Here is a 21,797-nt window from a genome sequence, read left to right as displayed (position 1 = left end):
TTTTTTTTTTTTAGTGTGAATGGGACATGAAATGATTTTTCGGGGTTTATTTTGACTCGCCATGTTGTTGCCCAGATACTTATTAAATTGAGGTGGTTTTGAAGAGCAGAGGAAGCTATCTCAGGATCTGTGTCGGAAGTGAGAATGGCTGTATCATCTGCATAGGTTGCAATAGTTGTGTTGTTTGTTGTTGGAAAATCAGATGTATATATATTAAACAGGTCAGGGGAGAGATCACTACCTTGAGGGACTCCAGCAAATACTTGGAAATGTGGAGAGGTTGAGGTGCCTTGTCTAACTGAAAATGTTCGGTTTAGAAGATAAGAACGGATTAACAAATAGTAAGGTGCTGGGAGGAATTTTTTTAACTTATAAAGCAGACCATCATGCCACACGCGGTCAAACGCCTGCGCGACATCTAGGAATTCAAATACCTTAACTATGTTCGAATTGCTTGACTGATATTTTCTATAGGTAATAGGTATACACATATTAAATAAATTTCAATAATTATATTATGTTAATATTATAATGTGTAAATGTATGATATTATAATTTAAATTGTAGAAAATATATATTTTTTTTGAAATTCTTAAATTTTGATTTGAAAGATAAGTAAAACTTTTCAATGTATTTAATTTTCTTTGTTTTAATGCTATTTTTCATTATATTTCAGTATATATTTTTTGGTCATTTAGTTTTACCACTAGATTTTTGATGACGGTACCTAATATTACAAGTAGAATGTACAATTGTATAAAACTTAAGTTCATACGGCTTAAAGATTTTTATTACCCACACATTAAACATTAGGAGTATTAATAATAATTGTTTTTGTGATTTTAACGATGGTTCTTATTTCATTGTTCAGAGTGATTATTTATATAAGTTATATGAATTAAAATAAATCTGAGTAGAACTTATTATTGTATTTTTTATTATTATTATTTTCATTATTATTATTATTATTATTATTTTTATTATATTGCAATGGTCTTATGCGAAGCAACCCTAGGGATCTATAGTAAAAGTTGCGTGTTCAAATGGCGTGCCGAACGTGCAACGGTACATGTATGCCGTCAGTAGATCTTTTTGTATTCCCAAGGGTGAAATAAGAATATTGAATGAATATCTACGTAATCATCAAACAGTATCGATTTGAAATATGTTTTCTTTGTGAATGTTAAGCGTCACATATAGTTGAAAAGTTCCAATTTCTAATTCATAACACGTCACACAAAATAAATTAAGATAATTATTTGATTTTTATTTATCTGTAGATGGGTGTGTTATAATATTCGTATTTAAAAATAATTAAACACGATAATTATTTTTTCTAAACCGTATACACCTAATATAATATAGTTGATACGTAGAAAGGAGCTAAAGAAAACTTAATAACTTATGATGAGTAATCAATCACTGAAATTACTAATTCTTTAAACTTATATTATCTTGAAAAAAACTATAAAGAAGTTCCATGAGCTACAACAGTTATGTTTTGACATTTTAAAGTAGTAATAAATCATTTCATTCCAGATACAATTCTGAGGAAAACTGCGTTAAACCACAAACTAACAACATTTTATTAAAAAACAATTATTTGTTTACATTTCTTCACCTTTTTGTATCAATTTATGTGGTTTAATTAAAAATTATATATAAACTTGAATTATTATTAGCTTTAAACTTCAAAATATAAAGTATATTTTTTGTGTTTGATTATTAGTATAGAAAAAAGCCATGAATTGATGAATTTGAATATACTTAAAAAAATTTTATCAATACAATGAGGAAAACACACACATAGTTGTAAAATGCTTCATTAGTCTGATAAAAAAACAACTAAAAAGTGTATTTAAATGTATTGAGTGTATACAAGTTTATTGTAAGTGAGTTTAATGCATATAAATAATAATTAATAATACTTACTAAGAAAAAACGTTAAGACGATTTTTCACGGAACAGAATATAATATGAATCAAAATGCAAATATTTTATTTGTATGTTTATAAAATAGGATTGATAAAATTAAAATATGTAATATCTTTTAAGATATAACAATTTTATAATCCAATAAATGTACACACTTATACGGTCGAAGAACGCGTCAAAAACAAACGTGTTATAAGCGGCCTTTTTAGTATTTACTATAACTTATAAGTAGGTATTAAAAGTATTTATATATATTGGAAAAAAAATTAAATTATTATCGGTTACATGAAATACGTGTACCTAGATATTACATTTATCCCACAAATTTAAAATGGTAGGAGAACGAGTTAAGCCACGTAAAACGTCGATGAGTCTTATAAACATCGATTGGTTAAATAAATTAAATTGGCAGCGTACACTAAGCCCGAAGGCTCCAATATAATCTTCTTCAGAATATTCCATCTCTAGTATCAGACTTCATAAACCTTTTAAATAAATACGATCAAGCAATAATTAATTTCTGGTCTTATAAAATTATCTAAAATTGATAACGTTTTGATAAACACTGCCAAGTGCATATTAAAATAAAAGAAGTTGTTAACAGAATCACAGAACCGATCGCAAAATGCAAACTTTCGAGAAACAAACACTAACGTGAAAAATGGATAGCTTATCATTATTTGTACAAATCGAAGTTGGGTAATGGGTTCTGCCTTTTATACACTCATTAAAAAAAAATATATATATAAACACTGGAATTGAGAAAACAAAGTACCTACCAATAATAAAAGAGATTTAATGTATTGTGTTTCGCAGTATGCATATCTATGTGTTTTTTACTTGAAATAATATATTTGAGCTTGTTTATATACGTACAACATAAAAAACAAAGATAGATGATAAATATTAATATTAATAAAATATAAAAACAGAAGAAAATATTAATGTGTAACTCATGTGGATTCTTTGCTTCGTGCTAAATTTAAAATAACACATAAAACAAAAAGTAAATCATAGTGAAGTTGTTCATACCAATACTTGACCCCTTAAAGAATTTTGAATGACGATTTTTAAGGTTTTTAAATATTAGCTAATAACGTGGATTGTATTATTTTGTAAGTTTTAATAATGTTTTCAATATTATATATTATTTTAATTTTTACTAAATCTGTGAATTTTTTTGAAATAAGATGATCGAAAAGTAAATTTTAGGTAAATATAAAATATATATAGTTGTCTTTAAGAGTACCTCCAAGAGTGGTATTACCAATACTAAAATGTCTGAATAATACTGTGCCACTATAGGCAAGTTGTTGGACAGTCAGTTTGCTTTGTATATTTTTTTTAAATCCCTCTTCCCCCCTCTATCATAGATATTATTTTATATAAAGAAAATATTGCACAGGAAGTGCTTGAAATAGGAGGTTTCTTGAATTTGTTAACAAATTATCCAAGTGTAGTTAACTATTGATAGAATCAAAATATATATTTTAAGATATTTCACCTATCGTTGTTTTAAGCTTAAACCCTCTCCATTAATCTCCACTCAGGATTGTGCGTTTAATTGTATTCAATGATCTATTATGATAGGCACCTATTTGTTTACGGTCGAGGAATAAAAAACATATTATTTGAAGTTCTGTAATTTCAATCAGGTGTACTCGCTTACTCCCTGAATTATATTATGTATATTGCAAAAACGTTAATATTAAATAATATATACTAAACGATAACACTTGATTTCAAATTTATTAATTTTTTTTTCAAAATTATAAATCGTAATTTATTATAATACCGCCTACGCTTTCTGTAAAACTACTGCGTTTGGCAAAGCATCTGTTTTTATGTCTATTTGCTTATCGTATACCATAATAACGGGTTTATTCGTGCAATGTTCGATCATATACCTACATAATGTTGTATACCTACGTCATGTGACGCTCACGCACAAGTGGTGTATATAATATGCATACAGTTAATGCGCGACTACAAAAAAATCATTCGCAATAAACACATTTTCGAGTCAACACAAATGGTACGTGTGGAAATCATGGTTGATTTTAAGGGTTCGGAGCACTCGAAAAGTGTATTTTGAAAACAACGAGGTAAACACATGAAGCTGAGAAAAACGAGATATTACATTCAGCTGGGACTGCAGCCTATACGGAACGCACGCTTATTTATTTTACGCATAATAAACACTACAACGCGTTTGATTCGCAAATGGATTATTATTTGAGCTTCAACATTTCGAATTTGAATTACATCCATGTAGATATCAAAAACCGAAAACGATAACCCATTAAAATCTAACAGTATAAACCTACCGGATCGAATCCTAATCGTAAATCATAATAACAATTGTGAAAACAATTCGATATTTACTAAACAATAGGCACGACTAAAAATATATAGGTGATAAAAAAATAATACCAAGGCACCTACTATAAAATAGTTAGCGAAAAAGTCCACGAATATAAATTATAAACATTCTTTTAATAAAAATAAAATACATTTATTGAAAATACATTTTATGGGCACTTTTTACATGTTGGAACTTAATGGGCTGTAATTATTTTTTAAAATTAAAACGGCCTATTAAGCGACAAATTCAATAGGGAAATACAATTTTACGTTGTTAAAATTAATTAAGAATTAATTATTCACACATAAATATACCCAATTCGTGTTTGAGTGGCTTGAAATAAATGTCAATCACCAAAGGTACTTGACTTAATCTATATGACAAATCGTAAAAATACGCTTTACGAATAATATCGAATCTCGTGCTTTCTATAATTCTATTTATGTATACCTACCTACCCATATACATGCCACATTATTATTCATCGGGTGAAGCGAAACCACGGTTACTAAAAATTGGTCAAAACATTTCGAAAAATGTTTAAATTTATCAAAGGAACTGGTTCCGTCTTATGTTAGATGTCCATATATTAATGTGAAACAATAGACTTTACTTTTAAGAACTTTGCAGTATAACTCTAAAAATAAAACCCATATATTTTAAGGAATGCATACAATTCAAATAACGCAGAGAGGAATTCAAAATAAGTCATCTCATTGCAGAAAGTCCAGCTCCAAATCTAAAGAATGTAAATAACGCCATCAAGTTCTTTAAACAAATCTAAATACTTGATAAATTGGAGAATAGTGATAAAAATACTACTACATAGTATACATACAAATAACCAATCTTATATTTGCGATATTATGTAATTATATTATTATATTATTATGCTCCAATCTTAAATCTGTTCTGTTGGTTATACTTCTTATTATGACTTGAGCACGACATGTAATGTTAATATCTCTAATATTTTAAGAAAATGTTGATGTAATAAAACGTGACGCTAATAAATTATTCATGGCAAATTAAAAAAAAAAAAACTTTACTTTTAAACCGGATTTTGTATTTTTGCAATTTAATTTATTTGACGATCTTTCAAATTTTTTCTTACCAATTAATATTAATACAATATTGTCAAATTATGAAGAATAGACAGTTTAAATAAACTATACTATAAAAAACGAAATATTCATTAAAAAAAAAAGTTCATTGATTCGCTATTCGGACATCCAAATGATGAAACACGTTTTGTAACATATAGTTCCGGTATCCATTTCGCGAAATGTTACCCATATTGTGTAATTACGCAAAGTGGAGAAACTGAAGTTCAATTTCATGAAATGGACGGCATTCACATCCATTTTACGAAACGTAAAATAGGGCAATATGGATGAGACATATTTACAACATTTCGTGTATTTATCACCGTAATAGAACGAAGTGAAATAAAATGGTTTACTCTCTTTTGATTATCCGAACAAAACGAATTTTAATAATAAATGTATAATGCTATTATTTTCATGAGTTTGGTGTTATACTCGTGCATTAATGTTAGACCACATATTGTCAAATATGGACAATATAATACGGACGCACATTTTTCGTAAAATTAATTTAATGGAATTCGAGACCACAATATTATTATCTACGTAAAAATGCTAATTTTTATATAGTCGTTCATAATAATAATAGTAATGAAATATTCATATGAAAAAAAGGGTGACAATAATGAATTATTTAAACATTACCGTAAACAAACGGTTAGGGTCCATCAAAATCCATTACATAAGAGCATAAGACCACCTCAATGGACGCGTAAATCCGCCATGTATATTTCATGCATTCGCGTGGCAGCCCCCGACTCGGAGAATTATTCATGATACTAAAAGACGAGGCCGTTGCAATATGATTGCGCCACGGTAGGCATATTAAATTACGATCGTTTAAATATTTTTATCCCTGATGCGGCACGATATCGACAACGTTATACGACTTTATTATATGTGTGCCGAATTGTGTATGATCTACGTCGTAAAATAATACATACAGTAGGATGTGCACTTCCGGTTACGAAAACGTGTATTCGCTGCAGAATTCCATTGCAACGGAACGTAGTTCGACGTAAGTATATAAATTGTATATTATATACATATAGTGCTAGTACGATTTTACCGTCGTGCGCGTAAAATATAAAATAATAATAATAATAATATACCAAGTGTGTCTGGAAGATATGACATATAATATGATATTTAAAATATACGCAAGTCGAGTGTAAAAACGTCGATTCCGCCTGCAGAAACCATTTCGTATTTTATACTCATTTTGTTAATAGTATCTATGTACAGCCGCCGCTCGCCAAAATACGCCCGAGTAAGTTTCGAAATTAAATTAGTAGCTGGTTAGACTACAGTGTTATTGCAATGGAAATAATATTCGTGCCATTATTATTCTTGCGCAGCATAAATTAGCTACATAAACACCGTGAGTTCATCCGTACCATTTTTTTTCGGAGTGGGTCGAGCTGATAATTATTTTCCAAAAATTACATACAACCGATGTACAGAGGTGATAGAGCTGATGAGGGGTATTTTGCAGAAATACATTTTCACGAAGGAAGCATATCTGGAGGGGAGGTGTTAACCTTTCCCCCTGACCCGGGTGCCTCAAGCCCGTCCAATCTATAATAGTCGTCAAATAGGGTGCATCCATTAGCAGATTTACACAAACCTTTGTATTATAATATTCAAACTCATGTTTGTGTACGTCCAGTTTTGACAGATTTCGTTACGACGGTAGGGAAATACAGCTTATAGTTTTATACTGTGTCGTTTTCTACGGAATCCTGGTTTGAATAAAACAAATGTTTGTGAAAATTCGCGGAGAAAAGTTTCGAGGTCAACGTCTGCCCTCCCTACTCAAATACATAATATACTCATGATATTAAGTTTATTATTATATTTTTTAAGCCTGATATCGTTATTTTTGTTCATGTTTTTGTAACAAATGATCAAAGTCAGGACGACTATTTCCAGTTCTTGGCATTTAGTTGAATCAGTACTCAGTGTACATACTCAAAACAACTGCATTCGACTTTTTCAGGACCTCAATAATGAAAGTTATTCTAACATAAAATAAACATATATTAATAATGTAAAAGGTAATGTAAAATTTATCTTGCAACAAAGTTATTGTATTTAAATGTATTATTAAATTGTTTGTGTTCATATTTATATAGCTGAGTGTTTAATTTGTTGCGAGTACCGAATAATAAAAAATGATATAATTTTATATTGTACTCTTATTTAAATTCATAAATCAAATTAAAGATTGTGTGATATTTATATTGAACAACATTTTAATGATCGAAAAATAATAATTTTTTTGTGGTCAAAGAAACATTCACATATGACAGTAAATTATAAAATAAAGATTTATTCGTGAAAATGGCTTTGTGCCAATTTTGTCTTTTAGATGGATATTATTGGACAACATCTGCAGCCAATTTAAAAAAATGAAAATGAAATAAAAATAATATTTAGCGTTATTTATGAAATTGTATTCTCAAAAACAAAGGTGAGATTATAAATATTTATATATATATATATTATATATATATGTGTAAATGCAAAACGCAAGTACTAAACTGTACACTTTAGGAACAAATCTTATATAAAATAAGAATGTACAAAATATTAAAGAATTGTGTTGAATTACTGTGAACAAACTGATTTGTAACTTGAATGCTTTTTAAATGTCTCTTAGCAAACAACAGTTAAAAGGTTAGGAAATGAATGACCCGGTAACACGTTCGCTACTATTCTCTGAGTATACACAAAATATATAGTTTCACGGACTTCCATAGTTATCATAATAATATAATCAAAGCAACTTTCTTGCTCTCGACTATCCTCAACTCAAACATTGTTGTTGAAAACAAACCACCCCACCACCACCAACACCACCACCATCGCCACCGCCATAGCTTTCTCGATGTAAGTCGTACCGGTGTGGCAGCAGTTATATTTGTACAGAGATCGTGCTCATACCCCTCGATGTCTAAAATACTGAAATGCATCAAAGTTCACCCGACCGAGGGTTGTACCAACTAAACCACGTGAATCACCATCCACCTGCAAATTACGCCCCGCTTATAGTGCTCGTCCAACCGATCCCAATTTATTGTTATATTTACTACAAAAACCAATTTTCCGTGAGTTCAATCGTAGGTCATAACAATTATTTCGACATTGAAACGCACTACGGCCAAGCACATTTATGACGCAGCCACGGCCTATGTCGACGAATGACTATAAATTTACGCTAGATCGATTCGATTCGTTTCTATTTGGGTTTAAAACTGACATATAGCTCCCATTAACACCTCTTCCAAATTCCACTTCAAACGTTACTATAATTTGTTTATATATCTACAATGATTTTCCTATTAATATTTATTAGTTTTTAAAACACAACGTGTTCTATATTTTTTTTTCTGTAATTTTTTAGCTAAATAACATCATTTTATAATAGCTCTCAATTATTGTGTATTTAAAAAATAATAATGTCATAGGCGTTAACGGTTATAATATCGGATCAAATATATAAAAAAAACTATCCCGTAAAAACCAGCAAAAAAGTAGGTGGACACCAATTCTTATTAAAAATTAATAACATTTGGAAAAATATATTCTATTACAATATGTATTTTATACAGAATACAAACTTTTTGTAGAGTGTGTGTTCATAATATTTTATCATAGTATCGATTAAAAAAATAAGGCCTTAATCAACCCAAATCATGGAATGTGGTTTTATTTTTTAAAAATGTATAAATAACTCTTGACGTAAACTATTAGGACTATATTCTCTCGTATCAGGTATAGATTTATTATTTTTATTTGACATTGAATATCAATGTATGATAGTTATTGAGTTATGATTATGACATTAATTCGAGTGGTTTAAATAACATGAAAGAATCATATGTAACTTAAAAGTACAATGTACCTACCAGAGCAATAAAGCGTGTATTATAGACTACTATAATAGCAATGTATTTATACCTATAGAGTAAATATAATATGTTAAATGTTTTGTACTTTGAGATCAATTTCAATTTTCAAAACGACTATATCATGTTACAAAACAAATTATAAAATTAAAATGTTTTTGATATCTACCAAACACGAAGAAAATATATGAAAGCATAAAAGTATGTAATTTGTATAAAGTATGTGTCCAATAATAACATACTTCAATGAATGACTCAGGTTTTTTGTATAGAGTATTACAGATTGACAGCGATAGAAAACCAATTGATTTATTTAAAAAATATTTGATTTTCCTGTTATTGTATCACACGATTCGTGTGCTTCGAAATAATTGTAAATTTTGTAATGCTTGTACTTAATATACTTTCAAGTTTCGAGAATTTATTATAATAGTAATTGAAACGTGCAAAGAATTGTATGTACTTGCGTATAAGTTCTAAGAGAAACTCAAACTTAATGATGCCACAGAAATAACACGTACTGAATTTTTCAACATGGCTAATCCAATATAATGGTATTGGAACACAATTTTACAAATTACGATTCTTCTCCACACGTTCGTTCAATGTAACATAATAACTGACGAACATCCGTTTATTCATTATCCTTGTTATAATTATTATTATTTTGAATAGTGAAACACGTAGTTTGACACGTCTAGTCAAAATTTAAATCATCAACAAAACAAAACACATTCGCAACATCGGCTACGGTTTGCTTATTAAATATTATTAATCATATTATTTATCACCATAATATAATATACAGCGGTACCGTGCGTCCGTGCATCGATTATTCATTCTGTTTATGTATATAATATGTTACCTATATGTAGGCGAATCCTCCGCCATTCGAAGCGATTTCCGTTTTCAACCCTCCGCCTAAGAGTTGATTCGAGCCGATATATTATAATAATATTAATATTATTATTATTATTTATGAACGTGCGCTTCTCGGCGTGTACCTGAGGTATTATACCGATTTCTTTTCGATATCTTTTCATTTCTAGCGTATATATAATATAAAAAAAAAAAATCCTGGCTATAGAATTCGGAAAACAGTTTGTCGGCGCGGCATCATATTATTATATTATATATATTGTATTGATGTGCTCGTTGAATTATGTAGTTATGTCATCGCGTCCCGTTTTCGCATTATTATACAGAGCTTTTTGAGTGGGTAATTCAGTTGGATTTAAACGTTAGACCCTAAAGTCGGGTGAGCTAGGTCGTATATAATATACATATATATAGGTACATTCTTTTGCACAACCTGCGATGCGGTAAAAAAATTCTAACACATATGGAAAATAGATTTATATGCATTATAATATTATCTATTATTATGCGTAGACCGAATCTGCACACAACAAAATGTTAATAATCTTACATTTTTATATTACATTATAATCGTACGTTACAAATGGTTTTTTTTATTCGATGAAAAGTGTTTATTCCCTGAAAAAGGTATTATATTTTACTGCATTGAAGAAAAACTACGATGCACGCTTTTTTCGTCCCGACCTTATTTCGTTTTCCTCGGAAACGTCGTCATTGTTGGGATGTGCTTGAGAAAAAAAACTAAACTATAATTCACTAGACGCAAATACCACGTTTGAAGAGTCAAGTGTTATTTGCTCGTCGTTGTCGTCATCGACACCATACACGTATATATGTATATACCACGGTCGTGGTTATATAAAGTGCCCGAGAACTCTTTATAATATATTATATCCCTTCGGCGTCGGCGACGCGTGCAAATAGCTTTTACACAACATCGTTCTAACCTAACGTGGTGCATATTATTATAATCGGTCGAGGTCAATCTCGAAAACCTCACCTGCAACGATTGACCGGGTGGCCCCATACTTTTGCGGTCTTGTCAGAACATCCCATTAAGTTTCAAAAATGGCCGAAAATACATGTTATTCTTAGATATTATTATAAGGGTTCATATTACAACCTATACACAAAACTGGTCCAGGACGGTTGTGAAATTCACTTAAATATGCGATGCAAGACCGAAAGTTTTCACGCAGTGGAAGTGGAGATCCAGACATTAGTTTCAAATGAAACGTTATTCATATTGAACATTCATCTCCCCACAAAATAAAATTAAAACAATTAATGAGGATTACATGTCATAATTGAATAATTACTCTAACTTGACGTATGATATATAACCGTGCTAACCTTATGAAAATTGGTATAGTATAATGAAAGTTGAGATAGGTTAACCAGATCCAATGAAATGTGAGACTTTTGATTAATGGGGAACATAGCAGGTAGGTAGCTACTCAAACGATATCTGGAGACTTTTATCTGTAGTTATAAATAATAGAAAGGTTGGGCGTCTTTTTAAAAAAAAATTATTTATTTTTATAAAATGTTCTTTCTTGCATTTACTGTCGCGGAACACTCACGCAGAGGTAATCTTTGATAAGTTCTGTGTTTATTGCTATAGGTATAAGTGTATAACTTATAATAATATGCAACTTACAGATACGTTGATTACCCGTCCACGCCATAATATCATTTACCCGGCAGCAGTAATGGGGTTGGGCGGCAATGTTAATTCAGGCGTGTAGGTATATATTGGTATACTTATTCATGAACCCAAGACCACATAATACGCATGAATTATAAAATATGACGCGAATAATGTTTATGCGATAATGACAACGTAACAATACCAGTGGCGTCGCTAAACCGTTTTTCAAGTAAATGGGGACGAACTAATTATAATTATATGTACGATGTATCCATATTATGTATTCAAAACCCATACGTGTGTTATATTGTGTATCGTGGAACGAAAATATTAGAGGAAGTTCCGACGAACAAAAATACAACAGTAACAATCAACAGTGAGGGGGTGTGAATTGGCTCCAAAATATATTCTATACCGAGGACCGGCATGGTAGTAACATGGTATACGCGCGGTACGTACTTGATGAACATGTACACTCCGGTGGGTTCCATAGCCCTGGATATGCCCTTCCACGATGCGATCATGCTGTATTTCTGCTTGGCCGTCAGTGGGAGCCTGGGGTCCGGGGGGCCCGGACTCGGCGGTTCCTCCAGCGCATCTTTGTTCTTGCCGCCGCGGTCGTCGCCGGACTTGGCCGAGCTGGCCAGTTTGCCCAGATCGCAGCCCATCCGCGCGCAACAACAGCCCTCTCCGGGGGGGACGTCTCTTGTCACGCGGACGCTAGCCGCTCTTCCGCGACGACGACGTCTACTGCAACTTTGACGTTTTTATCACCACCACCGCCTACACTTGCACCTGCACCACGACGGCTGCAGCCACAGCCTCTACCTGCACGATCTGCTGCACTGCTACTGCGGCTGCTCTTTCACTACCCACACGCCGATATCTCAGGAACTTCCGCTGAATGCAGCAGCACAGTGTTATCGTTGCACTTCCTGGGCTTTACGTGCGTATACCCGCTGCTGCCCGGTGGTCGTTTTCCGTACGCTTTTTCCCGTCGACGGCCGGCTGTAAAACCCGACGTCGCGCACATGCAGAAAACCACCGAATTCGCCGTCGTCGCAGTTATCGATATATATTTAATTGTATATTTGTATATATATATATATATATATATACAAAAACGTATACGACTATGCACACACTCGCTCGCGCGCGTTACTACGTATAGTTTATTGTGTTAACAATAATTGTGCGGAAACATCCGACCGACTGTGCTCGTCGACGCGTCCAGACGCACTCAACTCGATAAACACACCGACCGTGCCGCGCGCAGTGTACACACACGACCGCTACGGCGCCTGCACGTTTATCCGGCCGCAACACTCGCACAGCACTGTCGCCGTTTTCCCCGACCAAAAGGATAGAGACCGTTCCGCCGCCGCCGCCGCCGCAGACCACACACACACGCACACACGCGCGCGCACACACATTTATACGCGCAGACCAACACGCACACACGCACTCGTTTACGCGTCCACGCGCACACGCACTACGCACGAAACTCCCGGCTGCCGCCCCCGTCGTCGACCCTCCCCTAGAATCCTCCCCCGGCCCCCGCGCACAGAAAGGATCGCTACGACCCCTGCCGGTTTTTGCGCGGAAGAGGCGTTAGGGCTGGGGTGGGACAACGGCGGCTTGGTGGGGGGGGGGGAGAAACGAGAGAGAGAAAAAATACAGGGGGAAAACCTTGTACACATATATATGTATAAATATATATATATACCGAAAAGCCATTTATTCTGTGCCGCGGGACGCTCGGACAAGCCGTGTGGCGCTCACGACACTATATATATATATATGTGTGTACACAACATACAACACATTTCTCGGTCAGACGCTATATATATATATATATATATATATACATGTATATAAATACTCTCGTGTCACACCTGAGCCGAGCGTGTATGTATATATGTGTAGGTGTTTAAGGTACGTATATATAGGTACGTGTGTGATATCCACCACGACTTTATTATTATTGTCGTCGTCGTTGCCTCCGCCGTCGTTATTGTTAGTATTACTATTATTATTATTTTTATTTTTATTTTTTGTGTCCCCATCGTAGCGTCTTTCTCTAGTACGCCGCGGCTTTTCGCGTACATAACAATATGTGTGGTACTCGTTTAATGATGCTCGTTGTTGTTATTATTATTATTATTATTATTATTATTTCCATTGTCACTATCTTTACGCACCTGAACCGACTGTACCACGCGTCGGAAATCACGAGTAATATTGCGAAGCTCGTACATCACCATCGTTAACACAATGTACTGCAGGGGGAATAGGGGATTCACAAAGCATGATCAACGCCCTCTCCCCTCCCCCCCCCCTATCATCTTTTAACCACGCATTAATTCAAATTCTGATTTTCGGAATTCATAATAGTATATTTACTTGCCTAATGAGTAATGACTATAGTAGGCTCAAATACTTAGAATAATTGCATTATTGAATACCATTTGAGAAGATCGGATCATTTGTGTGAAAAATTTGATATCGAGTGTTATATCTAAATCTCTATTCAAGTTATAAGGTTTTGAAGTTATCAAATCCTCGATATCACGCAAAGCGTTGTGAACTTGTGACTGATAACGAACTACCTAGGGGCTAGGAGCTGAAATTCTCGGGTTCGTGGTCCATGGTTGATGTATTATAGGCGTACAGCGCTAGTAATTTGTAACTGTATAACTGTATAGTTGCAATTAATTGAGTAACTTTCTCAGTAAGTACTTGTTGTACTATTGTCACTTTTAGAAAAAGATGGTGTTAAGGGAGTAAGGTTGAATTTCTCTGTAAGTTGAATAAGAACTCGCACACGGTTGCTGCGACTGAGTGGTGAAAATAAATGGTGGAAATAAGTAAAAAAATATGTCACTGTCAAAAAAATATCTTTCCGCGTCCCATAAAATATGTCTTCTTTTGTCCATTGAATAGTAAATGTTAGTAATGTTCGTACGTTTATCTAATTCAAAATGTAAATAGGTTAGAAAGCATATTGTGTAGGTAGTTGTGAAAAAAAAAATGTTTTCCATTATCATTATTTTGAACCTAGTTATTAATTATTGAAAGAAACAAAATGCTTTAACGATACTTCATCGAGCAATCAATAATATCTTATTCCGTATTTATTGAGGTTTATTGCCTTTAGGCTGAAATTCCTTCAAAATTTCAAATTATCGTTGAAATAATCGTTTATTGCCTAGGATATTGAAAAATGAGCGTAATGTTAAATGTATTAACGAATTGGACTATAATATTATGTAAAAAAAACTCGCAAAAGAAGTGTTCAAACGTGAGACCATTACTTTCAACCACCATAATCATTAGTCATTACCTACTTATAATACTGTAGTTTTTCATACACCCTGTCGTTTGACGACTCGAATGGCCACGTGCTTGAAAACGCTGCCTTCAATCAGTTCATATTATAAAACTATCTGTTTCTGTTATAAGGGTGACAGGTATTCGGGGTGTCAAATTCTTTAACCCTAATTGTTTTTTTATGTATATACAATTTGGACTGAATAATTTCCAATTAAAAATTAACTTACTCGTTTACTATTGATGGTTTGATTACGGTTCACTGAATAACCGTGTATTTTGAGTTTAATCTTTGATAAGAAAATATAACGTATCGATTTTCATTAACAATAATTATTATTGCTTTTGCCTATTGACTATTGTTTTGTGTTATTTATATTTAATATTTTATTAATACAAATATTATTTGCTACAATTGTTGTAACTATTTAATGTTATATTATTTATGTATATTTTAATCTTCGAAAAATTATATTGGCAGTTGCCAATCTCAAGTCTCTAGTTTTTGCTCACTGCAGAAGGGTCTCAGTGTTAAAGATTTCTGTCTCCTAAAAATTACCCCATATTTTATAAAAGTAAATAATGCATAATATTGATTCAAGTATAATGACCTATTAAAGTATACGAAAAATGTGGTAAAATGAGAATATTTTAATAAAATGATGTGCAGATTATGGGACAACCGCCAAGCGTATTACAAAATATTCAAATCAGAATTTCCAATATGTGAATACTGCATAATATTATATGCCTATAAAATATATATAGAGTGGAAATGTAAAACACATTTTGATCGATTTATTATAATTCGTTCAACTAAGTAGCAAAAAAAAAAAAAACAACAACGGCAACAATAACAATAACAACAAGCAAATGCGTTAAATTCACATAGCCCCGCTCGTAGCGTTCAAAAGTTTAGCTGAAAACCGATCGGGAGGGCTGACTATATTATGCACATCGCATCGTGAGAGGACCGATAGTCGTATCCGGCGTTGTTTTTTCATCCTTTCTACTGCATTACTATAATTATCTCGCACGGAATCCGATAGCTGGCAAGACAAAGTATGACAGAGTATATTATACAATAATGCAATATATTATCGTGTCCGTCGCGTTGTCGTCGTCGCGTCGGGTCTTTACGAAGAAAATACGCATTACATTAAAGGCGCTACACGCGGGGTGGCATCTACACACACACACCTTTATGGCTACATAGCGCGAGCACACACACACACACACACACACACACACACACACACACACACACACACACACACACTTATATCACTTAGGTATACAATATAGTGTCTTATGTGTGTATATTATTACATTAAACACTTTCGTCGGATACGGTTCGTTTAAGCCCTTAGCGGTCGGTATTTAATTTCTATTGGATTTTTTCGCTCACCGACGGCGACGACGACAAATATATGTCCGGTTAAACTAGGCGTGCGTGATCGTACATCGGAAGCTAATGACGTTGTTCTCGCTCGAGATTATTATGTGTCAATTTTTTTTTTTATTTCTCATATTATAAGGTACCTATTAAAGAAAAACAGAATGTCTACAACATACGCTCAATTCTCACGATATAATTAATATTTTTATCGAATGGCATTAAATTATGATAGAAACAACAGACAAGGCGAGGCGAGGAGTGATCCACTGATCACACTTCCCACTCTTGTAGTATAATGGTCGATAACAACATTTGATATGTAATTATAATTTTTTGAATTTTATTGTTCCTTTTTTTATCAAGTGTTCTTATCCGTACAAAAATAATGTTCCGCTCTACTGCAATTAAATAAACGTGTTATTCATGATAAAATATTTTATCCACCATTATTTTTTCTAATATTGAAAATGCTGTTATATTTTCAAGTTTTCATTTCAACCGATAAAAATGTCGTCTTATCGACGATGTCATACATACTGTAGTGTCTATTATTGTTCGATGTTTTTTTGACTGGCGAGGCGATGATAAGCACAGGAAACGACGTCGACGACAATATAATTTAATATTAAATAGTCGAGCCGAGTGCTGATCGTACAGGGCGCAGTACCTAATCTTAATAGGAAATCACAAAAAAACGTCCTGTTTTTAATTTTGAAAAAATACATGGTCGCCCTAACATAATAGTGGCCGTTGTTTTTTTTTATGTAAACGTTTTTCTTTTTATGCCATTGTGCGAATATGACGGACGACAATACGACAAAATTAACGAAGGGTGCATTGTTATTAATAGTAGCTTTGTTTTGATCACTTTTTGAAACGATTATCGTCATTAATATTATTCTCGACACTTCCGTGTTCGCGAAATAACTGTAGCGTAGTGCACAATTACTCGCTGTTGCTATCTTACAATATCTTACCTATACAGAATAATAAATTATCAAATCTGAAATCAATATGGTTCAATTATATGCACATATTATTATTAAATCGACGAAATATCTACCGATTATATGAAACTAAACCAAAATATGATCCTATGTCAAAAATGTTCATTACATTTGTCGTCTTCATTGGTTTCAGCCATAACTTGAATCGAATTTATAATAATTCACATACCTGCAGCTGACACCTAATATGCAATAGTGTGTGCCTCGACATTTGATGCAACGAGAATGCTTCAACTTTGGGGGTGGTTTTCAGTAATCAATTGTAGTTTGTGTTGAGGTAGTTAAAATAAGCAATACAATTTTTAAAAAAATACCAAAGCCATAGACTAATAATTCCAAATTGTTTACACCTCGAACATAGTATTATTACATCGTTTCACGATACGTAGTATTGACTATTAAGTTCATCATAATACGATTATATATATTATTATATATAATTATTATTATTTTATATTTATTATATTATTGTTATTATTATTATTATTATAATATATTCTGTATACATCTTATTACAGTAATATAATATTATGATAATTATACACGATATTTATGGCCATAATAAGTTCAACATACCGTAATAACTAATAAGAATATAAATTATACATATATATAAATTATTACATATTCTTCTTGGAAATATAAAGATGCATCCAATAAAAGATTTGGTTTTTGCATACACTAAAACACTAAAAATCGTCTATACAGCAGAACGACTTTCTTAGCTTTTCAGTCTGAAATTAAGTCACATTAGGATAAAGGAGAAGCGAAGTTCTTTAGTAGGAATTAGTTTTAGGTTTATGAAATAATGTATAACTCTACAACTTAATCAGATTAAAGATTTGTATTTTACTCTAATTAGGAAGAAAAGCTGTTTATTTTTATGAGGCCTTGTTTACCTTTGTTAGGTAATAGAGGTATACTTCTCTCTTAGGTACTTTTAAATAATCCTATCAGATTGAACAAAAGGACAGTGTACATTTTCAGAATGCATAATTTAATTGAAATTAAAAAGGTCTAAAAAATATAGTCTGATTGAAATAAACTTGTTTGCTATTAGCAATAAAGAATTATTGTTAATATTATTTATATTTTTGTTTCAAAAAACATATTATGTATTTGTGTAAATGGACACTTCTGGATTACGAAAAAAATTGTTAAAGCTGGTGTTTGGAATGGACCGGAACACCGAAACGCCGTTCCGGTTCATCATGTTATCGCTAGCCTTTGCTTCCGTTCCGGTTCATCATTTCGGCTTTTGCTTTTATTCAGATTCGTTAAAATATGGGTTCCAATTCATGAAAACATTTAGTAGATAATTGAATAAAAAATAATTATATGTGGTTTGATTTGTATTTACCCCCATTAGTAGACAGCAGTACAACATTGAATACTATGACATTGACGGTGCACATACGTTATATTGCTACCGACAGTTTTAGTATTATTGTAGTATTATGTATAAATGTAAAAATATTTTGGTTTCCAGTTTCGAGAAGACTTTCCTACTACAAATTTCGTCGTTAATTTCATCCACAAAGTAATGATTGTTGGGGGATTGACGATTTCATCAATATTGAGTTAATAAATATAAAATAATACCTATATTTAAAAATACATAAATTATATATTTTCTTTGATATCAAATTGAATGCAGTTTATGTTTTAAAAATTTTAGAAAATAAATGTGTTTAGAAAAATGCGAATTGACAAACAATCGTTAGCCATAAATATAAATGTTGCTCTCGTGACTTAATTATAGTGTAATCGGAGTTCCTTTGATAATTATTTTTCTATATTCCGTAAAACATATCTTTTTCTTCTTTTTAGATTGATACCACACTCACTTATTGTTCATTATATTCCAACAGATTTAAATAACAATTTAAGTACAAAAATAATAAAGTATTTTGTGTTTTATACATATATACTATAATACAATATAATAACGAACAATGGTTATATCTGCCGACCCCGGCTGTTAACCATGATCATCTACCCATGACCACGCCGCGCCGCCCTTTCCGTCTTTGTTGGTCCATCAAATAATTATTTGTCAATTGGTCAATTTGTCGATTTCTCAATCAAAAACCATACTTAACTGAAATATTGTTCTATTATGTTTTTGTTTTTGTAACAATTTTCTTTTTATGAAACATATCAGAAATAAAAATTAAAAAAAGCGGGTAAGTGAGCGTCGCTCTGCTGTACATTAGAAGTCTAGAAGCCAGAAGATAATACCTAATCTAACCTGTCGTTCTACACTCCTATCAATAGAAATAGGTTCAATCAATACTTAGTTTTTATTACAGCGTAGCTATTTATATCAAAAATAATATTAAACATAATGCGACCTTCCTTTAAATTAAATATTTATCTATCTATGACCTGAATTACTTCAAAAGTCTAGAATCTTATATATATCTTTGCAGGTATCAATGATTAATGAATGATAATTCGTTTTCAAAATGAGTTTAGTAAGCTCCCAATTTTTCAAAACAATTCTGATTAATTATAAACCATCATGCATTTCGAAACTCTTTTTTAAGGTTATACAATTCGGAAAGTACTTTTTAAGAAAAAATGATTATTTACAATCATATTATAATACAAACTTATTCACCCTCATATGCGTTCTATATACCATTTTTTCATTTCAAACCTGTGCTAAGTGGGTAAAATACACCAAGCTATTACATTGTAGTATAATATAAGCATAATTTTTCGCTTACCTTCAAGTTATCTATCATTAACTTCTACCCGTAATCGTCTTCAGTTATTCGTCTTTTCTGTGAGAAAAGATAATTATCGTCCATGTAACTCCGATAGCACCAAAAGTCATACCAATCAAAAACACTTTTGACATTTTTAACAAAACTAAGAAAAACCAATATTTTCAAGAAATACAATTATGTCGTTTCAACAGCTATACTCAATAGCCGTATGTATGTGAGTAGTTATGTATATATTTATTTAAAATATGTCTTCCTGCGTAACCTGTGAAATGTTTTTTTGTAAATATGGTTATGCAAAAAATGCAACATCAGACAGACACAAAAAAAAAAATTAAATATATAAAAAACATACATCATTGTAAAATTAATACATTCATCGCTCCGTTCATAATCTAAAATAATTTGTTAAGTTGTTTTTTTTTATTTTGGTAGATCGTATCAGTGTTCAGATTTATCTGTTCAATATGTATCTCTAAGTCTATTGATTTTAGACAATATATATATATAAATATAACAGTTATTTTTTTTATTAGGCCTTTTAAAACGTTTCGGTATTTAAAATCAGTCCGTAACAAAACTCCAAAAGTTTCAAATAGCCCACTACAGATTTTCAATTTGCTACAGATGTTACTTTAAAAGTGGAATTTTCGGAATTTTTCATTAGTTTTCTGAAAATTGGCGGAAAATTACCGAATAACGAGTGTTCAACGTTAGAACTCTGAAAATCCTTGTTTAAAGAAAACTTTTTGCATTACCAACAACTTTTCAGAAATCACAGAAACTAAACATTTTCATTGATTATTTTAGTGTTATGACTAGACTATTTATGTAATATATAAATATACGTAATAAATTATATATATTATAATATTAAGTTTTTAAGTTAGATGAAATTTGGAATTTTGATTTCTAATGTCTGGACAATCGTTATTAATTTAACAGTTTATTTACCTAACCAAACTCTTTCAAAAAATTGGGTAGACATACATTATAAGATAATTTGTTGTTGTTTGATTGAAATTTAGTAAACCGCTAAAGGCTCACAATCGTTTTCTCAACGCTGCAGTAATTTTTAATAATTGCTTTAAAATGTATAATAACAAAATGCAACATAATGTATAGAGTTACGTCGTGTAAAATATTACTGGTCTCGGACACTGTTGACCCTTTTTATATTGTGCTAAATATATTTTTAACTGTACAGATTCAAAACATAAGTTTCTACGACATTTTTGAAAAAAGTTTTCCTCGCGACATATACTTTCCAGAACTGCACTTATGAATAACACTGTCGTTTGCAACATGTACAGGTATAAATAATAATATGTATACCTAGTATAATAATATTATTACACATAAAAATGACTTGCTGCGCGCTCTGTAGGTCGGGAAAACCAAATTACGATGCAGGATAAATCGAATTTGAAGTCACTGTCCTCCGTGAATATAATATATTGCAACAATCTCCGATAAAATGAC

General features: G+C 31.9%; 1 protein-coding gene across 1 annotated transcript in view; it reads right to left on the bottom strand.

Annotated features, from left to right (window-relative positions):
- LOC111041866 (neuroglobin-like) overlaps positions 1-13,191 on the bottom strand; it is a 33,795-nt gene extending 20,604 nt beyond the window's left edge. Inside the window, exon 1 of the mRNA XM_022326306.1 lies at positions 12,307-13,191. Within this exon, the coding sequence (XP_022181998.1) occupies positions 12,307-12,515 (209 nt within the window). The 5' untranslated portion in view covers positions 12,516-13,191. The remainder of the gene's footprint in view (positions 1-12,306) is intronic.
- Positions 13,192-21,797: the final 8,606 nt, after the last annotated feature.

Source organism: Myzus persicae, unplaced genomic scaffold (genome assembly GCF_001856785.1).
Source record: "Myzus persicae strain clone G006 unplaced genomic scaffold, MPER_G0061.0, whole genome shotgun sequence".
Taxonomy (NCBI): domain Eukaryota; kingdom Metazoa; phylum Arthropoda; class Insecta; order Hemiptera; family Aphididae; genus Myzus; species Myzus persicae.
This window is presented reverse-complemented; position numbering and strand designations above follow the sequence as displayed.